The sequence below is a fragment of the Trichomycterus rosablanca genome, chromosome 23 (assembly GCF_030014385.1).
Source record: "Trichomycterus rosablanca isolate fTriRos1 chromosome 23, fTriRos1.hap1, whole genome shotgun sequence".
NCBI classification, from domain to species: domain Eukaryota; kingdom Metazoa; phylum Chordata; class Actinopteri; order Siluriformes; family Trichomycteridae; genus Trichomycterus; species Trichomycterus rosablanca.
The window spans coordinates 14,800,183-14,826,582 of NC_086010.1; the positions used below are offsets into that span (position 1 = coordinate 14,800,183).

General features: G+C 43.8%; 1 protein-coding gene across 1 annotated transcript in view; it reads left to right on the top strand.

Moving 5' to 3' along the window:
• Positions 1-26,400, top strand: part of LOC134301329 (catenin delta-2-like) — a 190,598-nt gene that overhangs the window by 22,792 nt on the left and 141,406 nt on the right. The window contains exons 3-4 of the mRNA XM_062985993.1: positions 4,291-4,482; positions 21,926-22,151. Of these exons, the coding sequence (XP_062842063.1) occupies positions 4,291-4,482; positions 21,926-22,151 (418 nt within the window). The remainder of the gene's footprint in view (positions 1-4,290; positions 4,483-21,925; positions 22,152-26,400) is intronic.

Below are 26,400 nucleotides of genomic sequence, written 5' to 3' on the forward strand. Positions count from 1 at the left end.
TAGTAGTATTTATTAGTAGTAGTAGTATGTTTTATGTTATTTTCTTCTTCTTATTATTATTATTAGTTTTAATTAGTAGTAGTAGTAGTATTGATATTACCGTTACTACTAGTAGGAGTCGTAATTGCACCAGTTTTTTGTTCATGAGGCCGCTCAGCCTTAGCCGGTAGGCAGAGCTGAGATTCGATACAATGTATTCGAGATCCCAGCTCTGGTTCCAGCGTGTGTTTTTACCGCTGCACCACCTGAGCAGCCGAGTAGTAGTAATGTTGTTGCTGTTGTTATTATTATTATTATTATTATTATTAGTAGTAGTAGTAGTAGTAGTAGTAGTAGTAGTAGTAGTAGAAGTAGAAGTAGTAATAGAAAAAGGAGTAAGAGTGGGTTTAGTAGTATTGATATTAGTAGTAGTAGTGTTGATGTTGCTGTTTTTATTATTATTATTATTAGTAGTAGTAGTAATAGTAGTATTGATATTATTACTATTATTATTATAAGTAGTTGTAGTAATAGAAGAAAGAGTAAGGGTAGGTTTAGTAGTATTGATAGTAGTAGTAGGGGGTGGAGTGGTAGTAGTGTTATGTTGTTATTATTATTTGTAGTAGTAGTAATAATAGTAATAGAAGAAGGAGTACAAGTAGGTTTAGTAGTATTGATATTAGTAGTAGTAGGGGGTGGAGTAGTAGTAGTGTTGATGTTGCTGTTATTATTATTATTATTAGTTTTAGTAGTAATGATACTAACAACTTCCCCTTCTCCCGGACTGCTGCACCAACACAAACCCTTGTCATGGTTAAAAATCATGCATATTAATTTACAGTTGTTACTATAACATGTCTCACTCTTGAGAGCTTACATATTGGAACACAACTGCACAAATTTGCTTTCACAAGAGTGTCAATGAGGTTCTGTCTAAGGTAATTCAGGGTTGTTCCAATTTATCTCAGAGATAGTGATGTGTGTTAAGGTCATGTCTCTTTACAGGCCAGGCAAGTTCTTCCGTAGTGAATGTCTAAAACAGAAAGGAACAGGAAATGCCATTCCCTAAAGTGTTGCTACACACTTGGAATCATGTAGTTCCTCAGAACGTCTTTATATTCTAAAATTAAGACCCATTATTTATCCTCCATCATACTTTATAGCTAATACCATTAACGGCACAAAGTAAAATGTTTCAGATAGCTTTCTCCAGACGGCAGGCCATATTCACTAGGTTCGGAACCCCTAGGGATCTCTTTCCAGCCTTGGAGGAATTGGGTTAGGGAGCGGATGCAGTCGCCTGGATGACACTGATAAGGTGATTACAGGGGGGATCCCTCTCTAACTGCAGATTCTCATTGTTTGAACATTTGCACAATTGCATTATGTCGGGACGTGACGCAGCGCCGAGCGCCGAACCATCTGTGGAGCCGGTCGCAGTCTGTGCTTTTCACTGCAGGTTGCAATTTATAAAGACACACGTTGCCTGGCAAGCAGAGCGGATCTTAGAATCTGGAGAGCCTCAGGGGTGTAGTTTAGGCCAGACTTTACAGTCTTGCTGTGCTGAGGAGTATCTCCTTGGAAGAATTGTAGTGTTAATGGGTTTATAGGCCACAGCTGGACCTCGCGCTGAAAGTCTACACTGAAAATGCAGCATCGGTTTCTGATTACGGTGAGCCACTGGCTAGAGATTTTGGTCAGAGGACTATTTTTAACAAGCTAATCGTCAGGTGTCCTAAAACTTTTGACCATATAGTGTATACCATAATTATACAACACCCTGTAGTCATTTGGGAACTAGGGATACCAACTGTTGTACCTGTGAAAGTGGAATTTTTAATGGAAGACAGCTCTGGGGTGCAGGCAGGCTAGTCTAGCAACTGCAACAAAGCCAGCCTGACTTACTATAGTTTAGTGGAGTCCTAGAGCCTGTCTAATGGAAGATAGGTCTGGACTGTAGGCAGGCTTTTCTAGCAACTTTATCGTCAGGTGTTCTTAAACTTTTGGCCATGTAGTGGCCACCATATGTATAGAACACCCTGTAATCATTCGGGAACTAAGGACACCAACCTAGCTTACCATAGTTTAGTGTAGTCCTAGAGCCAGTCTAATGGAAGACAGCTCTGGACTGCAGACAGGGCAGTCTAGCAACTTAATCATCAGGTGTCCTTAAACTTTTGGCCATGTAGTGGCCACCATATGTATAGAACACCCTGTAATCATTTGGGAACTAAGGACACCAACCCAGGTTACTATAGTTTAGTGGAGTCCTAGAGCCAGTCTAATGGAAGGCAGGTCTGGACTGCAGGCAGGCCAGTCTAGCACCTGTAGCAAAACCATACCATTGTAGTACAAGCAGAATTAGGCTTGGCTAACTATAGTTCAGGGGAGTCCTAGAACCTAGGACATTCTGTGACCCTTTGGTCATTTGGGAACTAGGGATACCAACTGTTGCAGCTGTCAAAGGAGACAGCTCTGGACTGCAGGCAGGCCAGTCTAGCAACTGCAACAAAGCCATACCATTGCAGCACAAGCAGAATTAGGCTTGGCTAACTATAGTTCAGTGGAGTCCTATACCCTAGGACACTTTGTAGCCCCTTTAGACTGATACTTAATGCTTACAGTGGGGTCAAAAAGTATTTAGTCAGCCACTGATTGTTCAGGTTCTCCTACTTAGAAAGATGAGAGAGGTCTGTAATTTTCATCATAGGTACACTTCAACTATGAGAGACAAAATGAGAAAAAAAAATCCAGGAAATCACATTGTAGGATTTTTAAAGAATTTATTTGTAAATTATGGTGGAAAATAAGTATTTGGTCAATAACAAACAAGCAAGATTTCTGGCTCTCACAGACCTGTAACTTCTTCTTTAAGAAGCTCTTCTGTCCTCCACTCGTTACCTGTATTAATGGTACGTGTTTGACCTCGTTATCTGTATAAAAGACACCTGTCCACAGCCTCAAACAGTCAGACTCCAAACTCAACCATGGCCAAGACCAAAGAGCTGTCGAAGGACACCAGGAAGAAAACTGTAGACCTGCACCAGGCTGGGAAGAGCGAATCTACAATAGGCAAGCAGGTTGGTGTGAATAAATCAACTGTGGGAGCAATTGTAAGAAAATGGAAGACATACAAGACCATTGATAATCTCCCTTGGGGTCAAGATCTCATCCCGTGGGGTCAAAATGATCATGAGAACGGCGAGCAAAAATCCCAGAACTACACGGAGGGACCTGATGAATGACCCGCAGAGAGCTGGGACCAAAGTACCAAGGCTACCATCAGTAACACACTACGTCGAGAGGGACTCAAATCCTGCAGTGCAAGGCGTGTCCCCCTGCTTAAGCCAGTACATGTCCAGGCCCGTCTGAAGTTTGTCAGAGAGCATATGGATGATCCAGAAGAGGATTGGGAGAATATCATGTGGTCAGATGAAACCAAAATGGAACTTTTTGGTAAAAACTCAACTTGTCGTGTTTGGAGGAAGAAGAATGCTGAGTTGCACACCATACCTACTGTGAAGCATGGGGGTGGAAACATCATGCTTTGGGGCTGTTTTTCTGCAAAGGGGACAGGACGACTGATCTGTGTTAAGGGTAGAATGAACGGGGCCATGTGAGATTTTAAGCCAAAACCTGCTTCCATCAGTGAGAGCATTGAAGATGGAACGTGGCTGGGGCTTCCAGCATGACAATGATCCCAAACACACTGCTCGGGCAACGAAGGAGTGGCTCCGTAAAAAGCATTTCAAGGTCCTGGAGTGGCCTAGCCAGTCTCCAGACCTCAACCCCATAGAAAATTTGTGGAGTCCGTGTTGTCCAGCGACAGCTCCAAAACATCACTGCTCTAGAGGAGATCTGCATGGAGGAATGGGCCAAAATACCAGCTACAGTGTGTGCAAACCTGGTGAAGACTTACAGGAAACGCTTGACCTCTGTCATTGCCAACAAAGGTTATGTTACAAAGTATTGAGTTGAACTTTTGTTATTGACCAAATATTTATTTTCCACCATAATTTACAAATAAATTCTTTAAAAATCCTACAGTGTGATTTCCTGGATTTTTTTTTCTCATTTTGTCTCTCATAGTTGAAGTGTACCTATGATGAAAATTACAGACCTCTGTCATCTTTCTAAGTAGGAGAACTTGCACAATCAGTGGCTGACTAAATACTTTTTGGCCCCACTGTATGCAATCATGTTCTAGGTTTTCCTGCTGACCATTCCTGAATCACTGACCATATTTGATGGCTGGCATGAACTGGTAAATCACCAGAGACCCTGTTCTTACCACTTATTTTCTCCTGACAGGATCACGCAGCTCATACAGCAGTCAACACAGCCATGCAGGGTCTGACCTGAGGCCCCTGCAGTCCCCGGAGCACCACATCGAACCCATCTATGAGGACCGCGTCTACCAGAAAGGCCCAATGAGGAGCCTAAGTCAGAGTCAAGCGGAACCCCTTCCCCCTGGACACACTGGCACCTACCGTACCAATACAGGTAAGTCGCTCTAATACAATGCGGCCGTGTTTTGGTCCACTGTTGTTATGTAGCGTGACGTTCAGCCAATCACGTTACTGGATTCCCAGCCTCAGGATCAAACTAATCACTTTACACACCGTTGTCCAGACCTAAGGTTGCTTGAAGTAAATCTCAGACCCTTGCTCTAGGGAGTACCAGGGAACTTTGCCACTTCCCATATCTGCAGTTCCCTTACTGCTTATACCTTCCATCACTGACTGAGCAGAGCCGAGACTATCATGTACCCACAAATCTAACCCAGGGGTTTTTGCTAGGAGCGTCTTTTCACCTGCCACTGGTGAAGTCTCACAGAATTTGTACCGCATACAAAGGCAATAAAGCCTAGTCGACCTCCCTCCCTCAGGCACAGCCAGTTGTGCCTGTTTGGTTGCCTGGCCAGGTGGATAGCATTGCATCAAGAGTTGGAGATCTCGGCTTTGGTGGGCTAGAGCACTGGACGATTGCAACTGGACCCGAGTGCCCTCAGCATGGTCCACACCTTAGCTTGCTTGGAGAAGATCCCAGACCCTCTCCCTCAGGAGGGCAAACAGTACCCAGGAGTGCACTTTGTTTCTGAGTGTTCTGGGGTGTTTTTGAGCTTGGGTGCACTTTCGGCATCCAGATTTTTGGCTCTCTTGAAAGCAAGAACACTTCTAACCTGTTGTGGTCCAGAGAACTGATGTCTGGTCCCCTTGCAAAGTAGTGTTGAGATATCTCAGAGTTTCTCAGCTCTGCTACTGGTCAGCTGGGTGCCCCCTAGCACAATTGGCACTGCCTGCAGCAGACAAATTGGTCTAAAAAGACTCTGTAAGAACCTTGATTAGTAGCCCGGGGTGTATGTAGTATGGGAGGATAAGAAGGGGTTAGTGGACTGCGTATGCATCGGAGGGAGCATGTGTCGGGCAAATAATGCATACAGGTGTATGGGCACGGCTTGGTTGACCAATGAATCTAAACAGGCATAGGAATGAAAGAAGGAGGTAAGAGGAAGAGATTAAGGGGGAAGGAAATGGGATTCAAGAGGAGATTACAAGATTAGGGGAGTGTAATAAAGGATATGTTGGTGGTTATAGAGGGTAATTTCCTTACTCAAATGGTGTCAGGGGTAACGCAGGTTACAGGATGAGGGGATCAATCAGAAAGGGTCATTTCCTGACCCAAAAAGGTGTGAGGAAACAGGATGAGGGTAATTGTCAAGATAAGACACAGACAAATGAGCAATTTTACAAGTATAGAGGTTTCAAGGTGACCATTAAAAATCCTGCAGTAATAACCCCCACCCCCCAAACAACCCCACAATCAGTCCTGGGTCTAGACCAGAGTATTCGAACCTATTTAAACACCCCTAGTTCCTGCCAGAGCAGCCTGTGAATTCTGCAAGTGCATCAAATATTAGAATTTCTGCACAAATCCTTAGCAAGCCAATCCATCACGGCGTTGTTCAAAGTCCATATGTGTGCCACTGTTGCCACTGAGAAGAAGTGATTATTATATCAACCCCCCCACCCACACTGACACACACTCTTACATACACAGATACTTTTGCATTATACAGTCATTTGACTGATCTTAAGTTCTAGTCAGGTACCTCATGCAAATCCAGTTAGCTGCTAATTGTTTGCTTCTTTATTCCGTTACGCCTGAAGGTATCAGTGACAGGATTTAAATGAAGAGTCGTTTCTTCAAGTGGGCAAAAATTAAAGCATGCTTAAATAAGATTTCGAGGGTTCCTTTGGGAGGTCGTGCCTCATGCTTACGTCAATGTATATTAGGCAGCTTGTACGTGGCAGCTACTGAAGTATCGTAATATAGGGTTGTGTCTGTCTATCTTGCTTATTTTGGTTGTCAGAGAGGGCATGAAGGACGGTGAGTGTTTTCTCGCTCCAGGTGGAAGTTCTTTAATATATCACAGTTTATCCTGTCAGACTTACCAGCTCTTCTGTCTGGCAACCTTGATATCAGGCTGCTCGGTCAGATCTGGTTTGCCTACCAGCATACCTATTTCTTTTTGGGAACTCGCCCAGTATTGTGGCTTTTTGGGCCCTGGGAGCGTGTTGCCCCCAGAGGGACGTGATATGGCTTTTTTTCAGAGCGGACATCACCAGTTACCAGTTCTAGCTGGTTCTTAGGGTTCTCTATCTTTCCTTTTTTAAGAACTGAGTTGTCGGAGCAGCCTGTCATATTGTGAAGATCAGTTTTCAGCGCTGCACTATCCCAGTTCTATCAATTTTCTCTGTTGTGGGCTGCAGATATGTTTGTTTTTTACTTGTTACTTTGTTTCTGTTATTTTGGCCACCTTATTTATTTGTGATAAGGTGTTATTTGATATTATTATTATTAAATTATTTGATTTATTTAATTGTTTAATTTATTTAATTAATTTTATTATTATTAAAAGTTATTTTACTTATATTAAAACTTCCTACAGTGGCATTTTAAATAATGGAGTAAATAAACAACTTTTTTTTAAGTTTACCCTTATAATAATGATAATAAAATAATATTTAATTAAATAAATAATAATGTATAATAATTACTTAAATACATTTTATTTGATCTGACTTATAATGGTCTTATTAACACTTATTTTGTGCAATTGATCCTGATTAGATAACAAATGTATGCACTTTTAGCACTGTCCCAATTTGTATTTTGCCTTTTGCTCCCTCAGTTTAGTCATTTCCAATTCCCAATTACAATAGATTTACAATTTCTCTGCTGCTTGCATCGAATTGGGAGCATCTTTACACTGACCAGCAGTGGATCCACACTGGAAGTCATGTGTTAATTTATATAACCATTCCTCCCTCGAGTACTGCCAGCTATATCAACCAACCATCGAGCACCCAGTCAGGCCGGTAGCACGGCTGACCCAATCATCCGAAACTGTCCCAATTTATACCCATCTAGTTCATCAGTTCATCAGTGTGTTGTTTTTTATCGACTGCTCCCATATTTAGCAGATCTTGTCACAGATACCCTGACCAACCATTCTATTTTATCTGAGCTTGGGAACGTCACTGAGAGCGCACTTATAAGTGAACATCCCAATACCTAGGCAGTACCTAACTAGCTAGCATATTTTCCCACCACTCGACCCAAGCGTTATTGGAGGAAAACCATCTAATGCTAATGCGAGCAGTAATAAAAAAAACTAGGCCAAGCTTATTTCCAAAATAGGTTGTAATTCCCAGCACAACAATAGAAGAACAGATCTTTTTGACACATCTCATTCTTCTCGAGTATCTGTCATCCTGGAGAGGTGAGAAACGCACAAGTGGCGCTCCTCGAGACAAAATGTCAGCTCTGCCACTTAGCTCAGTTGTGCAAATAACTCCATATAGCTGCTTTTAATAGAGGTCTGGGGTGTGATTTTTCTCCCCAGATGCCGCCGAGTGAATTTCTCTGACCTTTATGATAAAACCTCGTGATGTTTCTTCAAGACCTGTTGGCTTTGTTTAATGGCTCGGAAGCATCAGCCTTGTTGGTGAAGATTTTGCTTCCCGTTAAAATCGCAGTACTTCGTTCTGATCATGTGACCACTTTGGCAGAGCGGGGAGAGTGTAGTCGTTATGTTAAATGCCTGATTGTTAACGATTTACAGTTCAGGCTGAGCAAAAGTATGTGAACCCTTGTGTTAAATATCCAGATGAGCCAGATGATTCGTATGTCCTCCTCTACTGCTGCAGAGCGGGTTCCTTACATGAGAACGCACCGATCTCTATGATCCATCGATCACCCACCAAAGGTCGCGATTCCAGGAGTTATTATATAGATATAGCTCTTTGTTATAATACCACTGACGGTTGACTGGAATATTTTATAGCGAGGAAATTTCACGACTGGACGTTGCACAGGTGGCATCCTATCACGGTACCACGCTGGAATTCACTGAGCTCCTGAGAGCGACCCATTCTTTCACTAATGTTTGTAGAAGCTTGGTTTTATTCACCTGTGGCCATGGAAGTGATTGGAACACCTGAATTTAATACTTTAGGCAATATAGTGTGTGTGTTAGGAATGTAGAATGGTAAATGACGGTCGCTGGTAAATGACGTTATGTCGCTAACGCATTACAAAACATTGGATTTGGAGAATGCATTCCAAAGACTGGCGCAGTACCGTACGAGTGCCGATATTACGGATGGAAATGTATAATGCATTAGCTCCTGCAAGCCTTTGTTGAATAGATTAGAGCGCTACTGACATCGACACCATTTGTCATAAGATTATTTGTCATGTTGAAATTTCTCCCTGACTCTGGTGCTCATTAGAGCTCTATTATTTCCATTTTTAGTCTGATTAAAGCAATAAGTCTTTGTAGAATTTACTAAATGTATTATATTTTCCCACAAGCCAAGAGCACTCAGTAGTTTAATTGGATTTTAATGTCTTGAAGCGCGAACGTAAAGTGTTGGCCTCGTGTCTTTCATGGTGGTTAAAGGTAAAAGAGGGCTGATTAGCCTAAGCCGTAGTGCACACTAAAAAAAAAAAACAATCTAAAATTTGGCATAGTCAATTTGTCTTCCCCTGCTGGGGACCCCAATCGACTCCAATGAGGGTATATTTACCTGACAAACGCTCCCTCCGACGCATTCGCAGTCTACTGACCCCTTCTTATTTGCTCATACTTGGGTGGATTGGCGTGTAAGTCTAGTTTTGCTGACCCCTGCATTCATCCAGCTTTGCACAAGCACCACAGGGTACTAGCTAGGGTCCTTACCCATTGTCGAAGACCCCGCTGCTGTTTTAGTACAGCCTTTTCCCTCAAGCCAGGCACTGCCAGTTGTGGCCGCTACAGGGCGCCCAGCCGACTGGTAGCAGATCTGAGGTTTGAACCCAAATCTAGATTTTTACCACCCCCCACCCCTCATCGAGGTCTTTTTCAATTCCCTAGTACAACTCCTTTACCACTTCCACCACAGAAAGCTGTACCATTCAAGGAAGATCACACTATGCCCTATGTGTACCTCCAGTACTTGCGCCAAGCTGATAGGTAGCAGAGCTGAGATGCATGTGGTATGCATCCCGCTGCACCACCTTGGCACCCGAATCTACTTTTAAATCCAGGCTGTCCATAGATTGTTACCCCCCCCCCGAGGTCATTTTCAATTGCCTAGTACAACTCCTTTATCACTTCCACTACCCCCACACTGGGCTTAGAAACGTCTGAAGTTCCAAACTACTTCTTTATACCAGCACTGAGAGCTGTACCATTCAAGGGAGATCACATTATGCCTCATGTGTTCCTGCAGTACTTGTGGCAGCACCCTGACCAAACAGCAGGGGTCACTAATGCAGCTCTAATTAGAAAGGCAATTGTAGCCTAGCGCTTAAAGTACTGGACTAGTAATCGAAAGGTAGCTGGTTTAAGCCCCAGCACTGCCAGGTTGGGCCCTTGAGCAAGGCCCTTAAGGTTCAATTGCTTAGACTGGCTGACATTATTCTCCTTCAGAAATGGGCAATTGTGTCTGTTTAGCGTGCAGCCAGGCCATTAGCACCACTAAGACTCAAACTCAGGAGTTTATGCTATTATGCATTATGCTGCTGCATGACTGGAGACTACGACTGTTTGGCATTAAAGTGGTTCAACCTGAAGCTATTTTATCTTCAATTCTTTAATCTATGCTCGGCTGCTTTATGGAGTAATAGCAGGTCCTTGACGAAGCTTCAGAACCGCTACCACCTTTCATGCGGCGTCGCTCCTTTGTATGCATCATTATAAAAGGACCCGTATGTTCCCGGCTCGCAAATTTCAATCTCAATCAAGTCAATTAAGCAGCGCCATGCCAGGCACGAGGACGTGCCGTCGAGAACCCGCCGGAATGACTTATCTCCGGAAGAAAAGAGGGATTAAGCCGTCACCGAAGGAAGAGGCGTCTTAAAGGCTGGCTGCGCCTCCCTCAATCCTCCACTTTCACCTTTCAGGAAGGGAGACGGTGCTAAACTTGAGTGGAACTGTTTCATCAGAGATGGTTAATACTTCACGACTCCTGTCGAGAGGAGGCTGTTTTGCATAAACCCATAAAGCAGGTTCAGTTCTTTTAGTCATTATTTGTGGCTGCCTGAATCTATTATATATGATAAACAACTTTAGAAAGTATGATTAAAGAAAAAGAATGAGCTCCACTTACCATATAGGAGCACTTTGTAGTTCTACAATTACTGACTGTAGTCCATCTGTTTCTCTGCATGCTTTAGATAGCCCCCTTTCATGCTGTTCTTCAATGGTCAGGACTCTCCCAGGATGATTCTCAGCACTGCAGTGACACTGACATGGTGGTGGTGTGTTAGTGTGTGTTGTGCTGGTATTAGTGGATCAGACACAGCAATGCCGATGGAGTATTTAAACACATCACTGTCAGTGCTGGACAGAGAATAGTCCACCAACCAAAAACATCCAGCCAACAGCACACTGTGGGCAGCGTCCTATGACCACTGATGAAGGTCTAGAAGATGACCGACTCAAACAGCAGCAATAGATGAGCGATCGTCTCTGACTTTACATCTACAAGGTGGACCAACTAGGTAAGAGTGTCTAATAGAGTGGACAGTGAGTGGACACTGTGTTTAAAAACTCATACCAGCACAACACACTAACACACCACCACCATGTCAGTGACAATGCAGTGCTGAGAATGATCCACCACCTAAATAATACCTGATTTGTGGTGGTCCTGTGGGGGTCCTGACCATTGAAGAACAGCATGAAAGGGGGCTAACAAAGCATGCAGAGAAGCAGATGGACTACAGTCAGTAATTGTAGAACTACAAAGTGCTTCTATATGGTAAGTATATATACTGATCAGCCTGATTGAAGATTGGACTTGACCATCTGACTGGTTTTTCATACTGGCCCATTTGTCAGTGTTCTTTTGTTCCGGATTCTGGGGGCATTCCAAAATTTCCTAATCACCTGCACTAAACAAATGTCTGATTAGTGAAAATCAGCAAAAACATGCAGAATAAGAGGCACCTGGGTCGCAATGGTTCACTCGTACCTGATTAGGGACTCCCGCCCATGCTGTTTCCCCCTACCATTCTTTTTACTAACCCTGTTAAATAATAAAATCATAATTATACCCTTTTTTGTGTAGCACTTAACGTTTTAAAACCAAAAGCTCAAAGTGCTCTACCTAAATAAGAAAGAGTTCATGTTGGTCCAATTGTAAGTTTAAGATTTAAATTTTTATTTTACTTTACATGGTCTTAAATTCTACACTGCAGGGTTCTGCTGGTATTTTATTACATCTGTCAAAAGGTTTGGACAGAGTATCAGATCTCAGTCAGACTATAAATCTATATACTGATCAGCCATAACATTAAAACCACCTCCTTGTTTCTACACTCACTGTCCATTTTATCAGCTCCATTTACCATATAGAAGCACTTTGTAGTTCTACAATTACTGACTTTAGTCCATCTGTTACTCTACATACTTTTTTAATCTGCTTTCACCCTGTTCCTCAATGGTCAGGACCCCCACAGGACCACCACAGAGCAGGTATTATTTGGGTGGTGGGTCATTCTCATGCTGGTATGATTCTCATGCTGGTACACCTCAGTCACTGATGGACTGAGAATGATCCACCACCCAAATAATACCTGATCTGTAGTGGTCCAGGGAGAGTCCTGACCTTTAAAGAACATCATCAACTTACCATATAGAGAAACAGATGGACTACAGTTAGTAATTGTAGAACTACAAAGTGCTTCTATATGTTAAGTGAAGCCGATAAAATGGACAATGTGTGTAGAAACAAGTAGGTGGTTTTAATGTTATGGCTGATCGGTGTATGTACAAAATGTATATAAGACTGTTCTGAGAAGGCTTTCAACAGGATTCCGGACTGTGTCTGAAGTAATTTGTTCCCATGACTTGAGGGGACTAAGGTCTGGGCTTTCACCAAACTTGTCACATGGTGTCTTTATGGCCCAGAAACAGGAAAGGACCCAAATTAATAAATGTATTTTATATAATTGGTTTAATCCAGTTGCAGTGTTTTCAGCATAAACACTTAAGGTAATTCTTTGAAGGGTTGTCCACATACTTTTGGCCGTGTAGTAAACTTTAATTTAGTTTATTGGGTCATTTCATATATTTCTGTCAATATAAATGATTTTTCAGTTGATAGCCAGGACTTCGCTTTTTATGTGACCAGTCCGGACTTTGGAAATCAATACAAGCCAAGTCTAAAAAAACATTCTACTATACTTGTAGATCTTGATGTTATCTGAAGTCCTGTACAGCTAAATGAAGTGATCAGGGTGGGTTATACTGTTGTAGAAGATCAGCAAAATACGCTGGGGCATAAGCAATTCAACAGGCAGCTAAGGTATGCTGAATAAGACCAGAGACGGCATTAGTGGAATAGCTGAAGAACAAGGAACAGACCTATGACCCTCCCTTTGTACTGCTCTAGTCATATCACATTGGGTTTTGGACTTTGGAACCTCCATTCTGTGCCAACTGTCGTTTCTTGTTTGCTTTCAACAGCCTAACTGTAAACAGACTTTAGACTCCCAGCCACATCTCAAAGCTTATTTAAAGCAATTGCATGACACCTAGATACCCTGCAAGATGTTAAACAGGTAGGGTCAACGTAGGTCTTTCGGCTGCCAATGTTTAGTGTTGACTGAAATGCTAATGCTAGCGAAAGTGGATAGAAGTTGTAGACGCTCCCCCTCTTTCCGGATTCAGGTTTTTGATAATAAAGCTTCCGTTTCTTAACAATATTTACAGAAGCCTGTAGGGCTCTGAGTCAAGCAGAGTCCAGACTGGCTGATTTACATATAACTTTGGCGTATTATTCAGATTGAGCAAAGTCGGAATGCATAATTCATCAGCTTTCACCTGTAAAGCCCATTCAGCCTCTGGATGTCTTATTCAATTCTGCACGGGGGTCGAATATTTCTCACAAATCTGGCAGGGAACAAATGGACTCCACGGTATAACATGATGCATCTCTCACATTAAAGGAGGGTCATGAATCACACAGATTTGCTTTGATTACCAGAGTCAGGTGGTAAAATCGCCCGATCCAAAAGAATAAATCTTCAAATGTATCAAATCCCACGAGAACCACTACGTACCGCCATTCTTGCACGTAAATCCCTGTCTTGTTATTGCAAAAAAGCCAGCAAATTAGGGTCGGGGTTGTACAACAGGTCAGGGGGGAAAAAACACCTGATTAGGCTGATTAGAGTAAGATTTATGGCATATAATGGATTATTTTATACAAGGCGACTCACAATTGTGAGTTGTCGTGGAAAAATGAGGTAACATGATGAATGAAAACAAAGATTACAGTTGACTGGAACGATCGTGGGTTCATACAGCAGTGGAATAGCCGAAGAACAAGGAACAGAACTGTTTCCGTCCCTTTATACTGCTCTAGTCATATCACATTGGGTGTTGGACTTTAGAACCTCCATTCTGTGCTGACTGTTGTTTCTCATCTGCTAACAACAGCTTAATGACAGAAATGTTGCTAAACTCTGTACTTTAGACTTGAGTAATGAATCACACAGATTTGCTTTGATTACCAGATTCATGTGGTAAAATCGCACGATCCAAATGAATAATTCCTCTTAACATATCAAATCCTACGAGATTCACTACGTACCGCAATTCTTGCACATAAATCCCCGTCTTGTTATTGCAAAGAAGCCAGCAAATGAGGGTCGAAGTTGTAGAATGGGTCAGGGGGAAAAAACACCTCGTAAAAATGGAGTAGGCTGATGAATGAGTCCTAAAAGTACACATCGTAAAACGCATTCTGGCATAAAGTTAGTGATCCAGAGCCTACAGTTCTGCTGCATTAACAGGGATTTGGGCGGTTTTCTGTGTTGGCATTTGATTTTCTTCTGTCTGCACATAAACAAAGAAACCCAGACGGTGTAAGTCAGCATGAAGATCGAAAACACAGCTGATTAGCAAAACATTAGAGTACGATTTATGGCATTTAGCGGACGATTTTATACAAGGCGACTTGCAATTGTGAGTTGCCATGGAAAAATAAGGTGGGATGATGAATGAAAACAAAGATTACAGTTGACTAGCACGATCGTGGGTTCATACAGCAGTGGAATCGCCGAAGAACAAGGAACAGAGCTGTTTCCGTCCCTTTATACTGCTGTAGACATATCACATTGGGTGTTGGACTTTAGAACCTCCATTCTGTGCTGACTGTTGTTTCTAATCTACTAACAACAGCATAATGACAGAAATGTTGCTTATGACACCTAAACTAAATCCCAAAGGTATTTACTTGGGTTCTTCCACACCAAACTGCCTGTCAAGCCTTGGCTTTGTAGACCTGTCTTTGTTTTTAGGAGCACAGTGATGCTGGAATGGGGTAGACCTGTTACCTTACCAACAAGTTGCAAAAATTGTTAGTATTATTTCAAGTCACTGTTTAGGAAACCTGGTTGTGAGGTAACAGTTGCACCATAAACTGTGTGTAACTGATATACCATTAGAGCCTTATTGAAAACAGAGCCCGTCCACTAGTCCCTTATTTACCATACGTAATATGTGCAAAATTAAAGCACTTAAAATGGCTTTGTTTGTTATAATTGCTTCCAAAATGTTTGGTTGATTGGTTGGTATTGCATTGTATGCCATGAATAGGTGCTTTTCTCCCCTGAATGCCAACCTGATGTGAATGCTAGCCTGTAAACACATTGTACAACATGCATTCACACCTGCCTGAGAGCTACCACAATGACACATTCATCACAATATGTGATGCTAGATTTAACACGCACATTTCGATCATTGTCGTTTCTTTAGTTATTTTTGTTACTAGGGTGGTAGTGGGTCTAGTAGAATATTCCAACATTCACATATACAGAGGTACCTCGAAACTCAACATCGTCAATTGGTTCTGGGAGTGGCGTCAAGTTTAAAAGACGTTGAGTTTCAAGGTATTTTTTCCCATAAGGATGTATTGAAAACCTGTTGATGCGTTCCAAAAGGGGTCTTGCTGTTTCTCTTGTGAATACACCCTAGCGCTTACCCCTTTGTTTTCATCACATGCACGTTGAGTTTAAGGGTATGTCGAGTTACAAGGTACAACTGTATAGCGAATGAGGGGGGATTAATCCTGGCTGACTGGGGTTGTGCACCGTAAATGCTACCTGCCGTGCCACCATAAGCTGAATTACCAAAGCTGCAGCACTGTGATACTGCGTCAGTTGATCTGACAGGGTCAGGGACAGTGGTAGCCTAGTGGGTAGAGTTCTGGGCTATCAATCGAAAGCCATCGTTAGGCCCTCGAGCAAGGCTCTTAACCCTCTTGGGTCCAGAGGCTCAACATTAAAACCACCTCCTTGTTTCTACTCTCACTGTCCCTTTTATCAGCTCCACTTACCATATAGGAGCACTTTGTAGTTCTACAGTTACTGACTGTAGTCCATCTGTTTATCTGCATACTTTTTTTAGCCCCCTTTTATACTGTTCTTTAATGGTCATAACCCCCACAGGATCACTACAGAGCAGGTATTATTTAAGTAGTGGATCATTCTCAGCACTGCAGTGACACTGACATGGTGGTGGTGTGTTAGTGTGTGTGGTGCTGGAGTTTTTAAATACCGTGTCCACTCACTGTCCACTCCATTAGACACTCCTACGGGGCGCTGTTGACTGGATGATTTTGGTTGGTGGACTATTCTCAGTCCATCAGCGCTGCTGTGTCGGATCCACTCATACCAGCATAACACACACTAACATACCACCACCATGTCAGTGTCACTGCAGTGCTGAGAATCATCCACCACCCAAATAACACCTACTCTGTAGTGGTCCTGGGAGGGTCCTAACCATTGAAGAACAGCATGAAAGGGGGCTAACAAAGCATGCAGAGAAACAGATGGACTATAGGTGCTTCTATATGGTATATAAGTGAAGCCGATACAATGGACAATGTGTGTAGAAACAAGGAGTCGGTCATGCCGTGCAATTTTCACTTTTTAATAATGCTCCAAACAGTACTCTGAGGTGTAATTAAAGCCGCTATAATATTTTATAGCTGTTTTAAGAATGAAATTTAATGAGCAATCAACTACTAGTAGCGGAATTCTCAAGGAACAACCAGTTTTACTCTGCAGTAATTCAAACCACTATAGTACGTTATTTTTCCCAATCTAATTATTACACTTGCAGTGCTCTTAGCACCTGTTCCGCCCCCAGACTGGCCGGTTGACATTACATTTGCCATACAGATGTACTTTCTGGGTATTTAATTAAATACAGCAGTGTTGTTGGGATGGTTGCACCAACCAAAAATATTAAGCCAACAGCATCCTGTGATCAGAAAGTGGCCACTGATAGAAGATTGTACACCTACGACCAGTGCTAACAGGGTTTGTGTTCCTAATAAAGAGGCCAGTAAGAGCACTTGATGCACTCATACCAAAACAACACACACTACCATGTCAATACCATGTTGGCGTCATTGCATTGCTAAGAATTGTGCACCATTCAAACATCACCTGGTCTGTAAGGGTCAGATGGGGGTCTCATTGGACTAATAAATGGGGCACAGAGGGGTGAAAAAGGGTGGCGACAGTCGGTAAGTTTATACCCACAAGGTACTTCTGTATGGTGAGTGTAGCTTAGAAAATAATCAGTGATGGTAACAGCTAGGTGTACCTAATAGAGTGCTTAGTGAATGTAGATGAATCATGTCTGACCAGCACTGAGCGCATTTTGATGTGCGATGCTTAGATGACTGTCCACAAACTTTTGTGGTGTGTTGGGATGCCGCATCATCCCTTTCAGATAAGATCTAATAGTGCATGAAGGTCACCGAAAGGTCACTGTCCTCAATATAGGGCACAGGGAGCCGAATTTGCCCCGTTAGATAAGGAATAACCCGTCTACAAAAGGATTTAAAATTCATATCTTGTTTAATACCTTTCCCCTCATCAGTACGATCAGCGATGGGTGATGCCCTGACAAGATTGCAAGCCGTGCCGCTTCCTGTAATTTATTTGCATTGTAAATACGTTTTCCTGATTGTTTGTTGTGTCTGTGCACGTTGCGCATATTACAACACCCAAATTAGGTGCCCGGGTGCAGCAATCTAACACGCTGACCCAGCAAGGTGCGTTCTACCAGTCCAGCCATGTGCTCAATTGACACAACTTGCCATGTCTAAAGGAGGAACGGTCATACAGGGTCTTTTTTTCCCATTACAGCTGCAATAATGACCCCTACTGCAGGGTTTATATGCCCATACGCCCACTACGCACATAGTGGAGGAACTCAGTGGTTAAGGTACTGGACTACTAATAATGAGATGGTTGCTGGTTTAAGCCCTGCCACCTCCAAGTTGCCACTGTTGGGCTCCTGAGCAATTCCCTTAACCCTCAACTGCTCAAATTGTATTCAGTCACAATTTTAAGTCACTTCAGCATCTGCTAAATGCTACACATGTGAATGTAATATAACATAAGCCATCCACTGCTTGCTGGTGTAAAGAAGCAGCTGGTGACTTTGCACATGTCTGCAAACCTCCAACTGCATCCATGTGGAACGCACTCTCGACCGATTTGGGTATGAATCTATCCTTGCAGATCACATACACTCATACATGCTGATTGTCTTCCCTGGGGCAGATGGGACCTTCCACCAAGATTGGTTGGAAGAGCATGACCAAGACTTCCAAGTACTACCCAGGCCTCATAGTTCTCTAGACTTGAACCCAATTGAGGATCTGTGGGATCACCTAGATCATCGTGTTTGCCCTATGGATACTCCCCCATGCATCCTCCAGCAGCTGTGGGATCATCTCGATCGTCATTGAAACCCTAGCCCTCCACCACGTACCCTCCAGCAGCTGTGAGATCATCTCGATCGCCATTGAAACCCTAGCCCTCCACCACTTACCCTCCAGCAGCTGTGGGACAATCTCGATAGTCATTGAAACCCTAACCTTAACCCTCCACTACGTACCCTCCAGCAGCTGTGGGATCATCTCGATCGTCATTGAAACTCTAACCCTCCACCACGTACCTTCCAGCGGCTGAGAGTTCATCTCAACCGTCATTGAAACCCTAACCCTCTACCACATACCCTCCAGCATCTGTGGGATCATCTCTATCGTCATTGAAACCCTAACCCTAAACCACGGATCCTCCAGCATCTGTGGGACCATCTTGATCGTCATTGAAACCCTAACCCTCCACCACGTATCCTCCAGCAGCTGTGGGATCATCTCAATCGTCATTGAAACCCTAACCATAACCCTCTACCACGTACCCTCCAGCAGCTGTGGGATCATCTTGATCGTCATTGAAACCCTAACCCTCCACCACGTACCCTCCAGCAGCTGCGAGATGCACTGCAGTCAGCATGGTTATAGATACCTGTGACAACCTACCAGGTCCTAACTGAGTCACTCCCAGCCCGTGGTTACACAGTGTGTAATATAACATAATATATAATTCAAAATGACTAAATTATGATGTCATAATTTTCTAATTTTGTGTCCATTCCTTTATGCTCCTAGTTCCCCTGCATTCGCTTTCCTATTTCTGGAAGTGAGCTTTACTTGGCGGACACAGTCCAGACTCTGAGAACTTCCCCGCTATGGATCATTAGGTTCAACAGATTTACGAGCCTAAGCTCTGTGTCTGTGTCCCGAACAAAGAACTGTGACGGTACAGTAACAGGGAAACTCATCCCATCTGATCCAAACCTCAATCCTATTGCGAAAAGGCACACAAACAGTCCTCTCTTAGGGGATACGACTTACATTTAAATTTACTGTATACAATCTGAGCAATTGAGGGTTAACGGCCTTGCTCAAGGGCCCAACAGCAGCAACCTGGCAGTGGTGGGGCTTGAACCAGCAACCTTCTGATTACTAGTCTAGTACAGCTAAGAGTCCTCTTTCCTGGGGGATACGACTTACATTTACAGCATACAATCTGAGCAATTGAGGGTTAGGAGCCTTGCTCAAGGGCCCAACAGCAGCAACCTGGCAGTGATGAGGCTTGAACCAGCTACCTTCTAATTACTAGTCTAGTACAGATAAGAGTCCTCTCCTGGGGGATACGACTTACATTTACATTTACAGCATACAGTCTGAGCAATTGAGGGTTAATAACGGCCTTGCTCAAGAGCCTAGCAGCAGCAACCTGGCAGTGGTGGGGCTTGAACCAGCAACCTTCTGATTACTAGTCTAGTACAGCTAAGAGTCCTCTCCTGGGGGATACGACTTACATTTAGAGTATACAGTCTAAGCAACTGAGGGTTAAGAGCCTTGCTCAAGGGCACAACAGCAGCAACTTGGCAGTGATAGGGCTTGAACCAGCTACCTTCTGATTACTAGTCCAGTCCCTAAGAGTCCTCTCCTGGGGGATACGGCTTACATTTAAAGTTACAGCATACAATCTGAGCAATTGAGGGTTAACGGCCTTGCTCAAGGGCCCAACAGCAGCAACCTGGCAGTAATAGGGCTTGAACCAGCAACCTTCTGATTACTAGTCTAGTACAGCTCAGAGTCCTCTCCTGGGGGAAATGACTTACATTTACATTTACAGCATACAGTCTGAGCAATTGAGGGTTAAGGGCCTTGCTCAAGGGCCCAACAGCAGCAACCCAGCAGTGATGAGGCTTGAACCAGCTACCTTCTGATTCCTAGTTCAGTACCTTAACCACTACGCAACAGCTTCCTCGACTTAAATATTGGAAGGGCTAAACAAAATAAAGACGTAGAGCCGCGACCCATGCCACCGGATTCTGGTCTGGTCTGCCTCCAGTCAGTCTGTCTCCAGTCTGCACATCTGCAGATGTTCGTCCTAATGCACCGGTGATGATTGCCAGGCTGGAATAGGCGGATGAAGGGGGGGGGAAACGAATGACTGTGGAGGCACCTAAAAATAGCGTTGCTCTATATTCCTGCTGACGAGTGATTACTCACAAGTGAGCACTTCATACGCCGAATCGTATCGCAGGCCATGCGTCGTCGTCCCGTTCGAATCTATTGTATTTAAGCGGCCTGAATGGATCTCACGCCGGCAGTCCGACCTCATTTATACGAGCTGCGGGGTCCGAAAGCGGGTTGCCTGTTTTATCCCAGAAGCGGTTATTGTGTTACTTTAAAAGCACCGCGGCGCCATTTAAATCCTTCCTTTATGTTAATCAGCGGTGCATTTTATCTCGACCTCGTGCTGTAACCCTTGCCGCTTTGCTAATCTGCGAAGTAAGATCGTTTCGCTGTAAATCGTACGCTAATGGCTTTTAACAGTTCATGGGTCATCAAGTACCTGATTCATTTTCTCTGGTGTCAGCATTCTGATTGAATAAATGTTTAATCTGTTCTATACCTATAATATCAGCCATAACATAGGAGCACTTTGTAGTTCTACAATTACTGACTGTAGTCCATCTGTTTCTCTACATACTGTTTAGCCTGTCAGGACCCCCACAGGACCACCACAGAGCAGGTATTAATTAGGTGGTGGGTCATTCTCAGCACTGCAGTGACACTGACATGGTGGTGGTGTGTTAGTGTGTGTTGTGCTGGTATGAGTTTTTAAACACCGTGTCCACTCACTGTCCACTCTATTAGACGCTCCTACCTAGTTGGTCCACCTTGTAGATGTAAAGTCAGAGACCGTCACTCATCTATTGCTGCACTGCCCATGGGGCGCTGTTGGCTGGATATTTTTGGTTGGTGGACTATTCTCAGTCCAGCAGTGAAAGTGAGGTGTCACTGCTGTGCTGACACCACCATGTCAGTGTCACTGCAGTGATGAGAATGACCCACCACCCTAATAATACCTACTCTGTAGTGGTCCTGTTGGGGTCCTGACCATCAAAGAACAGAGTGAAAGCAGGCTAAATGGTATGTAGAGAAATAGATGGACTACAGTCAGTAATTGTAGAACTACAACGTGTTCACACAGAGTGTGTGCAGAAACCAGGAGGTGGTTTTAATGTTATGGCTGATCAGCTGATCATTTAGGCTACAAACACAATTCCAACATAGTCGCAACAGGTACAGAGAGCAATGATTTTCCAGATCGTTTTAATAATGTTATGACTGTAGATGGGGAAATCCCTCAATTCATTGCAATCATACTTGCGAGTGACATTGCTCGGGTATTAAAATGAACTGAAATTCTTGATCCTAGTCTATTATGCTAGCTCACACGATGGATTGGTGCCCTGTCCAGGGTATTCCTGCCTGGCACCCAGTGTTTCCGAACCTGCTGTATCCCTGATGAAATCAAAACGTTTGATCTATTTTTCAATCTTCACCCCCTTGACCTCTTCTGCCATTTCTTCATTGTACGTTTCCATCCCACTCGATGTCTTTTTTTTTTTTTTGTTGTTGCTCAGACCTTATGCACCAGTTCTGTGAACAGCTCCTGACCTTTCTGTTTCATCCCTCCTCTCCTGCCATAGCCCCGTCCTCCCCCGGTGTCGACTCCGTCCCCCTGCAGCGGACAGCCAGCCAGAACGCGTCCGGGACCTTTCCTCGGGGAGGCTACGCCAGCTATGTCGAGCCGTACCGCACCCTGCAGTACTGTTCCTCCGTGGAGTCTCCTTACAGCAAATCCGGCCCCGCCATACCTCCCGAGGGCCCCCTCGCCCGCTCGCCCTCCATCGATAGCATACAGAAGGATCCGAGGTAAGGCTTGCTTTGCTCTTAGTATGTGGGAAGTGTTTTGTTGTTTTCTTCTGGAGCTGTGTGGTGTTGGATGTGGTGCGCAAAATGGCTTTTTAAGGGAAGGGTACGTCAGAGACCCAGGTGGCGAGGCGGGATATTCCGCTAGCACCAGTTCTGGGATTTTTAACTCTCCGAGTTTGAATGTCAGCTCTGCTACCTGTCAACTTGGCGCTTCCTAGCAGGCAGAACTGTTGGCTGCTAGTCTGGTGGGTGGGAAAAGACCAGACAAGACCCTGGTTAAGTAGCTTGAGGTTTGCATCAGTATGTAGACTGTGTCTTCTCTTTTTACTCTGAGAGCTGTGTTGTCACAGGCGCTCTGAATAGCTTTCTATATTCTCACAAACAGTTTTCATTTCTGCGCTATCCCTTCCCTAGCCGTTTTCTCAGTTGCCGGCTGTGGGTGTTTGTTTTCGTGTCTATCATCTGTTACTTTGTTTCTATTGATTTGGCCACTTCATTGATTTGCAATTGCTCCCCCATTTTTGTTGTCAAGTCAAATTTGTCTCAAAGAAACTATATAGAATCAAGAACCAGCAGACCAAACACCCCTGTTGAGCAAGCCGAGGGCGACAGTGGCAAGCAAAAAAAACACCCTTAAAATTACAGGAAGAAACCTTAAGAAGGCAAAGACCCCCATCCTCCCTGGGTGGCCTGCAGGATTATTTAAATAAATAGGATTTACACAAATCGGAGTTCATTATTTAGTCCAGTCTGTGATAAAGTCCATAGTGGGTTCTTAAAATTTTTGGTGCAAACATGCCAGGTTTCCATCACATCTAGCAGGAGCAGCATTGGTAATTGTTACAGCATAACTTAAAGGGAGAGCGAGCAGGTAACAGAGACATGAAGGCTTTCACAGGACGTCAGCGCCCACCTCCCCCATCGTCATCAAACCTGAGTGATCGGACAAGAGAGGCAGAACGAGAGCAACCCAACATCCCTGATCACCACAAGTTTCTATGACCCTGAACCCCCAAGCTCTGAGCCTTTGTCTATAGTCCGGGTGGGCATTTCCGGTCCTAGGGGTCAGAAATCAGGCACAGCCAGAAGCCAACATAGCTATTTAGCCAGAGTACTTTGTCTGGTTCCTCTAAAGGTTTCTCCTTGCCACTGTCACCCTCGGCTTGCCCAACAGGGGTGTTCTGTCTGTCTGTCCTGGATTCTATAAAGTCGCTTTGAGACAATGTGTACTGTATAAAGCGCTATACAAATAAATTTGATTTGACTTTGACCAGACTACCTTGGTTTAGCATGGTTGGGTTCAGTTCTTGGAGGTGCAGGGCCCAACCTTGGCCTGTTATACATAATGTTTTGCCATTTTGAGGTTGGCCCTTTTTTATTGCACAAGACAGTATATTCCTACGTCTACTATGTTCTTATTCTAATTTAGTTCTGATCATAGTCTTTGTGTTCATATAGGCCAAATTACTACTTTGCAATGTCTGGCATGGGCATAAAGCCCTGTGATTGTATGTGAATGATGACTTTGAATGGACGCCATTAGCTTGTTGGTTAATGCTTGATCGGTTAACCTCGGTAACAATCCAAGCATTGGTATAATGTGTTATTACACAGGTGTCGAGGGGTGGGGGGGATTGGCTAGAGGACTTTTGGCAGTTCTTATACAAAACAAACGATTTTATACTGTCAGTCGTTGGTAAACTCACTTTGATTTGTTTGATGAGTTTATTGGGTAAATCATAGACTGCTAAATCTGCAGCTGATTCTAATTGGTGTTTCCCCATCAGGGTCAGGCAGAATGATGAAGTGTGTTAGAGTAGGAGAGGCTGCTGACTCTTTCTTTCTGAAACACAGGAGCTAATTAGCATTGGCGGGTTGCTCTCAGTGCAGGTGGTGATGAAAGCAGAACTCGTACGACGAAGGCCTGCACAGAGAACCGGCGTAATTATGGTCGAGTTTGTAATCTGATCTGCTAATTCTAGTATTTGTACAGTTTTAAATTCAGTTTCCTATGGACGTGACTTCTCTGTAAACATCCAGCTGTTTGCCTGGCATCAGGCAACTGATTCCAGACACATTGGTGCCAATACAAAAAGCTGTGATGCATGTCTTCCTTGAACCCTATGGGATCAAGACACCAATCTAATGGTGTCATGTCAGGTCAAACCAAGCTAGTGCCTCAAAACAACTGAGTTACAGAGACTTGGGTTGCACAACAGCCAGGTTGGCAGCACCATTTGCACTGCAAGTGAACACTATAGGGTCCTTTACTTAAACCTTCTTTTCTTGGCAACCGTGGCATCCATTGCTTGGTTGACGCGCTGACTTGAATGGAAGAAGAAAGCAGAAAGAGTAGTGTGGTCTGCCGAAAGAGTCACTGTAAGAATATGTCGTTGGCTGGTGTAAAGAAGCAGCTGGACAAGGTGTGTGCCAGTCTGTGACCTTGTTGGACGTTGTGCAAGAAGCAGAGGTTGCCAGAGTGCATTTCCATTTTCAGCATTTAGCAGGCACTTTTATCCAGTATACTGGCTAAGCAAGTGAGGGTTAGAGGCCTTGCCCAAAAGCCCAACACTGGCAGCCTGGCAGTGGTTGAGCTGAAACAAACCACCTTTTGATTACTAGTCTGGTAGCTTAACCACTAGTCTACAATTGCCTTAAAATTGAGCATATCCAATTTGGGAAAGCTGGGATGGTAAGCTGGGGGAAACTGCTGCAATTGCATGGATTTGATGCTGGCAGGGCCGTAATCACAATATATATTGGGTGGGACATGCCCCCTTCCCATATTCAGATATGATCAAAATGCCCCACTCAATATACTGATGTACAAATTATAAACAAACATATTCCACTCAATAGCTTTGCAGAATGTTAGGATCCTTTAGCGTCTCCATCAATGGTTAATATGGTGGGAATGATAGATTTGTGCCCCCCGCCCCCCACCATATTAACAAGATGTAGAATTGGACATGTCAGAACAACATATGACACACATATGCTGAGCATGGCGTTAAATCCAAATAAAATACAAGTAATCTTTAGTAATTGGGCGTAAACATGTGGATTATATCATTGTTCAACAGTTTTCAGCCATCAGCATATCCCAAGTAGCAAAATGTGATGCTGATTTCCCATTTCTATAAATCAGGATTGCTATTTGTCGCTAGTTTCTGCTGATCCCAAATGGATTTGGATGCAAATAAGTAAATATCATAATCCCAGTTGGCTTGACTTACCATTCATAGCATTCAAAAGTACCTGTAAGCTTGAAAACCCTTACAGACCCCATTGATCATTCCCGTCTGGCTCTGCCGAGACCCGGAACAAAGGGCTGGTGTGTGAAGCGCTTCGTCTGAAAGCGAAATCGAGAGCTTTTTTTGCACCGCAAGCATCCGAGGGCCTCAAAAAGATGCTGATGGGAGTCATTTAGCCTGTAATGGATCTCCAAGTGGATGCACTAGGATACAAGTGTGGGGAGTGAGATGTAGCCAGAGTCGCCGCTTGTTTCCATCTCTGACACTGTCACGATTCAAGCTCGGCCTCTGGAGGAAATGACTTATTTTCACGTCCGTTTTATTTATGATTTAATGCAGTGGAAAAGTCGTGGTAATGAGGCTAATGGTGGGTCTATGCTTTTTGCTTTCCATCAGATCCTTCTTGCTGTGGTAAAGAAAGGTCTGTTAACAGGGTGTCGTCAGTGTCGGGATGGTGTTTACCTTGGGCCGCTGGCAGCCCCGTGGCAGATGTTTAGCACTGAAGCACTTGTGAAAGTGCTGACTTTTTCAGATGGGTTTGTTAGGTCAGACGCTGCCTTCAGGTGAGTCGTTTAGTGTGGTGGACTGACGAAGCTTGGTATTTACTGACCTTTTCTGCTCAGCAAAGTGCAGGGGGTGCAGTGGGAGAGTAAGTACAGAGGAAAGAGCAGCATATGACCTCTCTTCATTTTTGCACCTTTCTGTTAGATGTTCACCAGTTACTTTTTGAAGTAACTTTTAGCACTAATACAGTATAATACCACAAATAATGACCTCTATGTGATTTGGTGTCCCAATACTTTTGGTTCTTCTCAAAGTGGGCTCTTCGGTTGAAAGCCATCATCAAGTTTTCAGGTTTTACCACATTACCGATGTCTATGTGGGTAATAAACAGAATTAGCAGTGTGGGTGCACTCAGAACGAATGCGTACATGGCCTTAAGCATCAGGCTTGGAAGTCAATGAAGACAAATGGACGTAATTGAGTGGAGATTA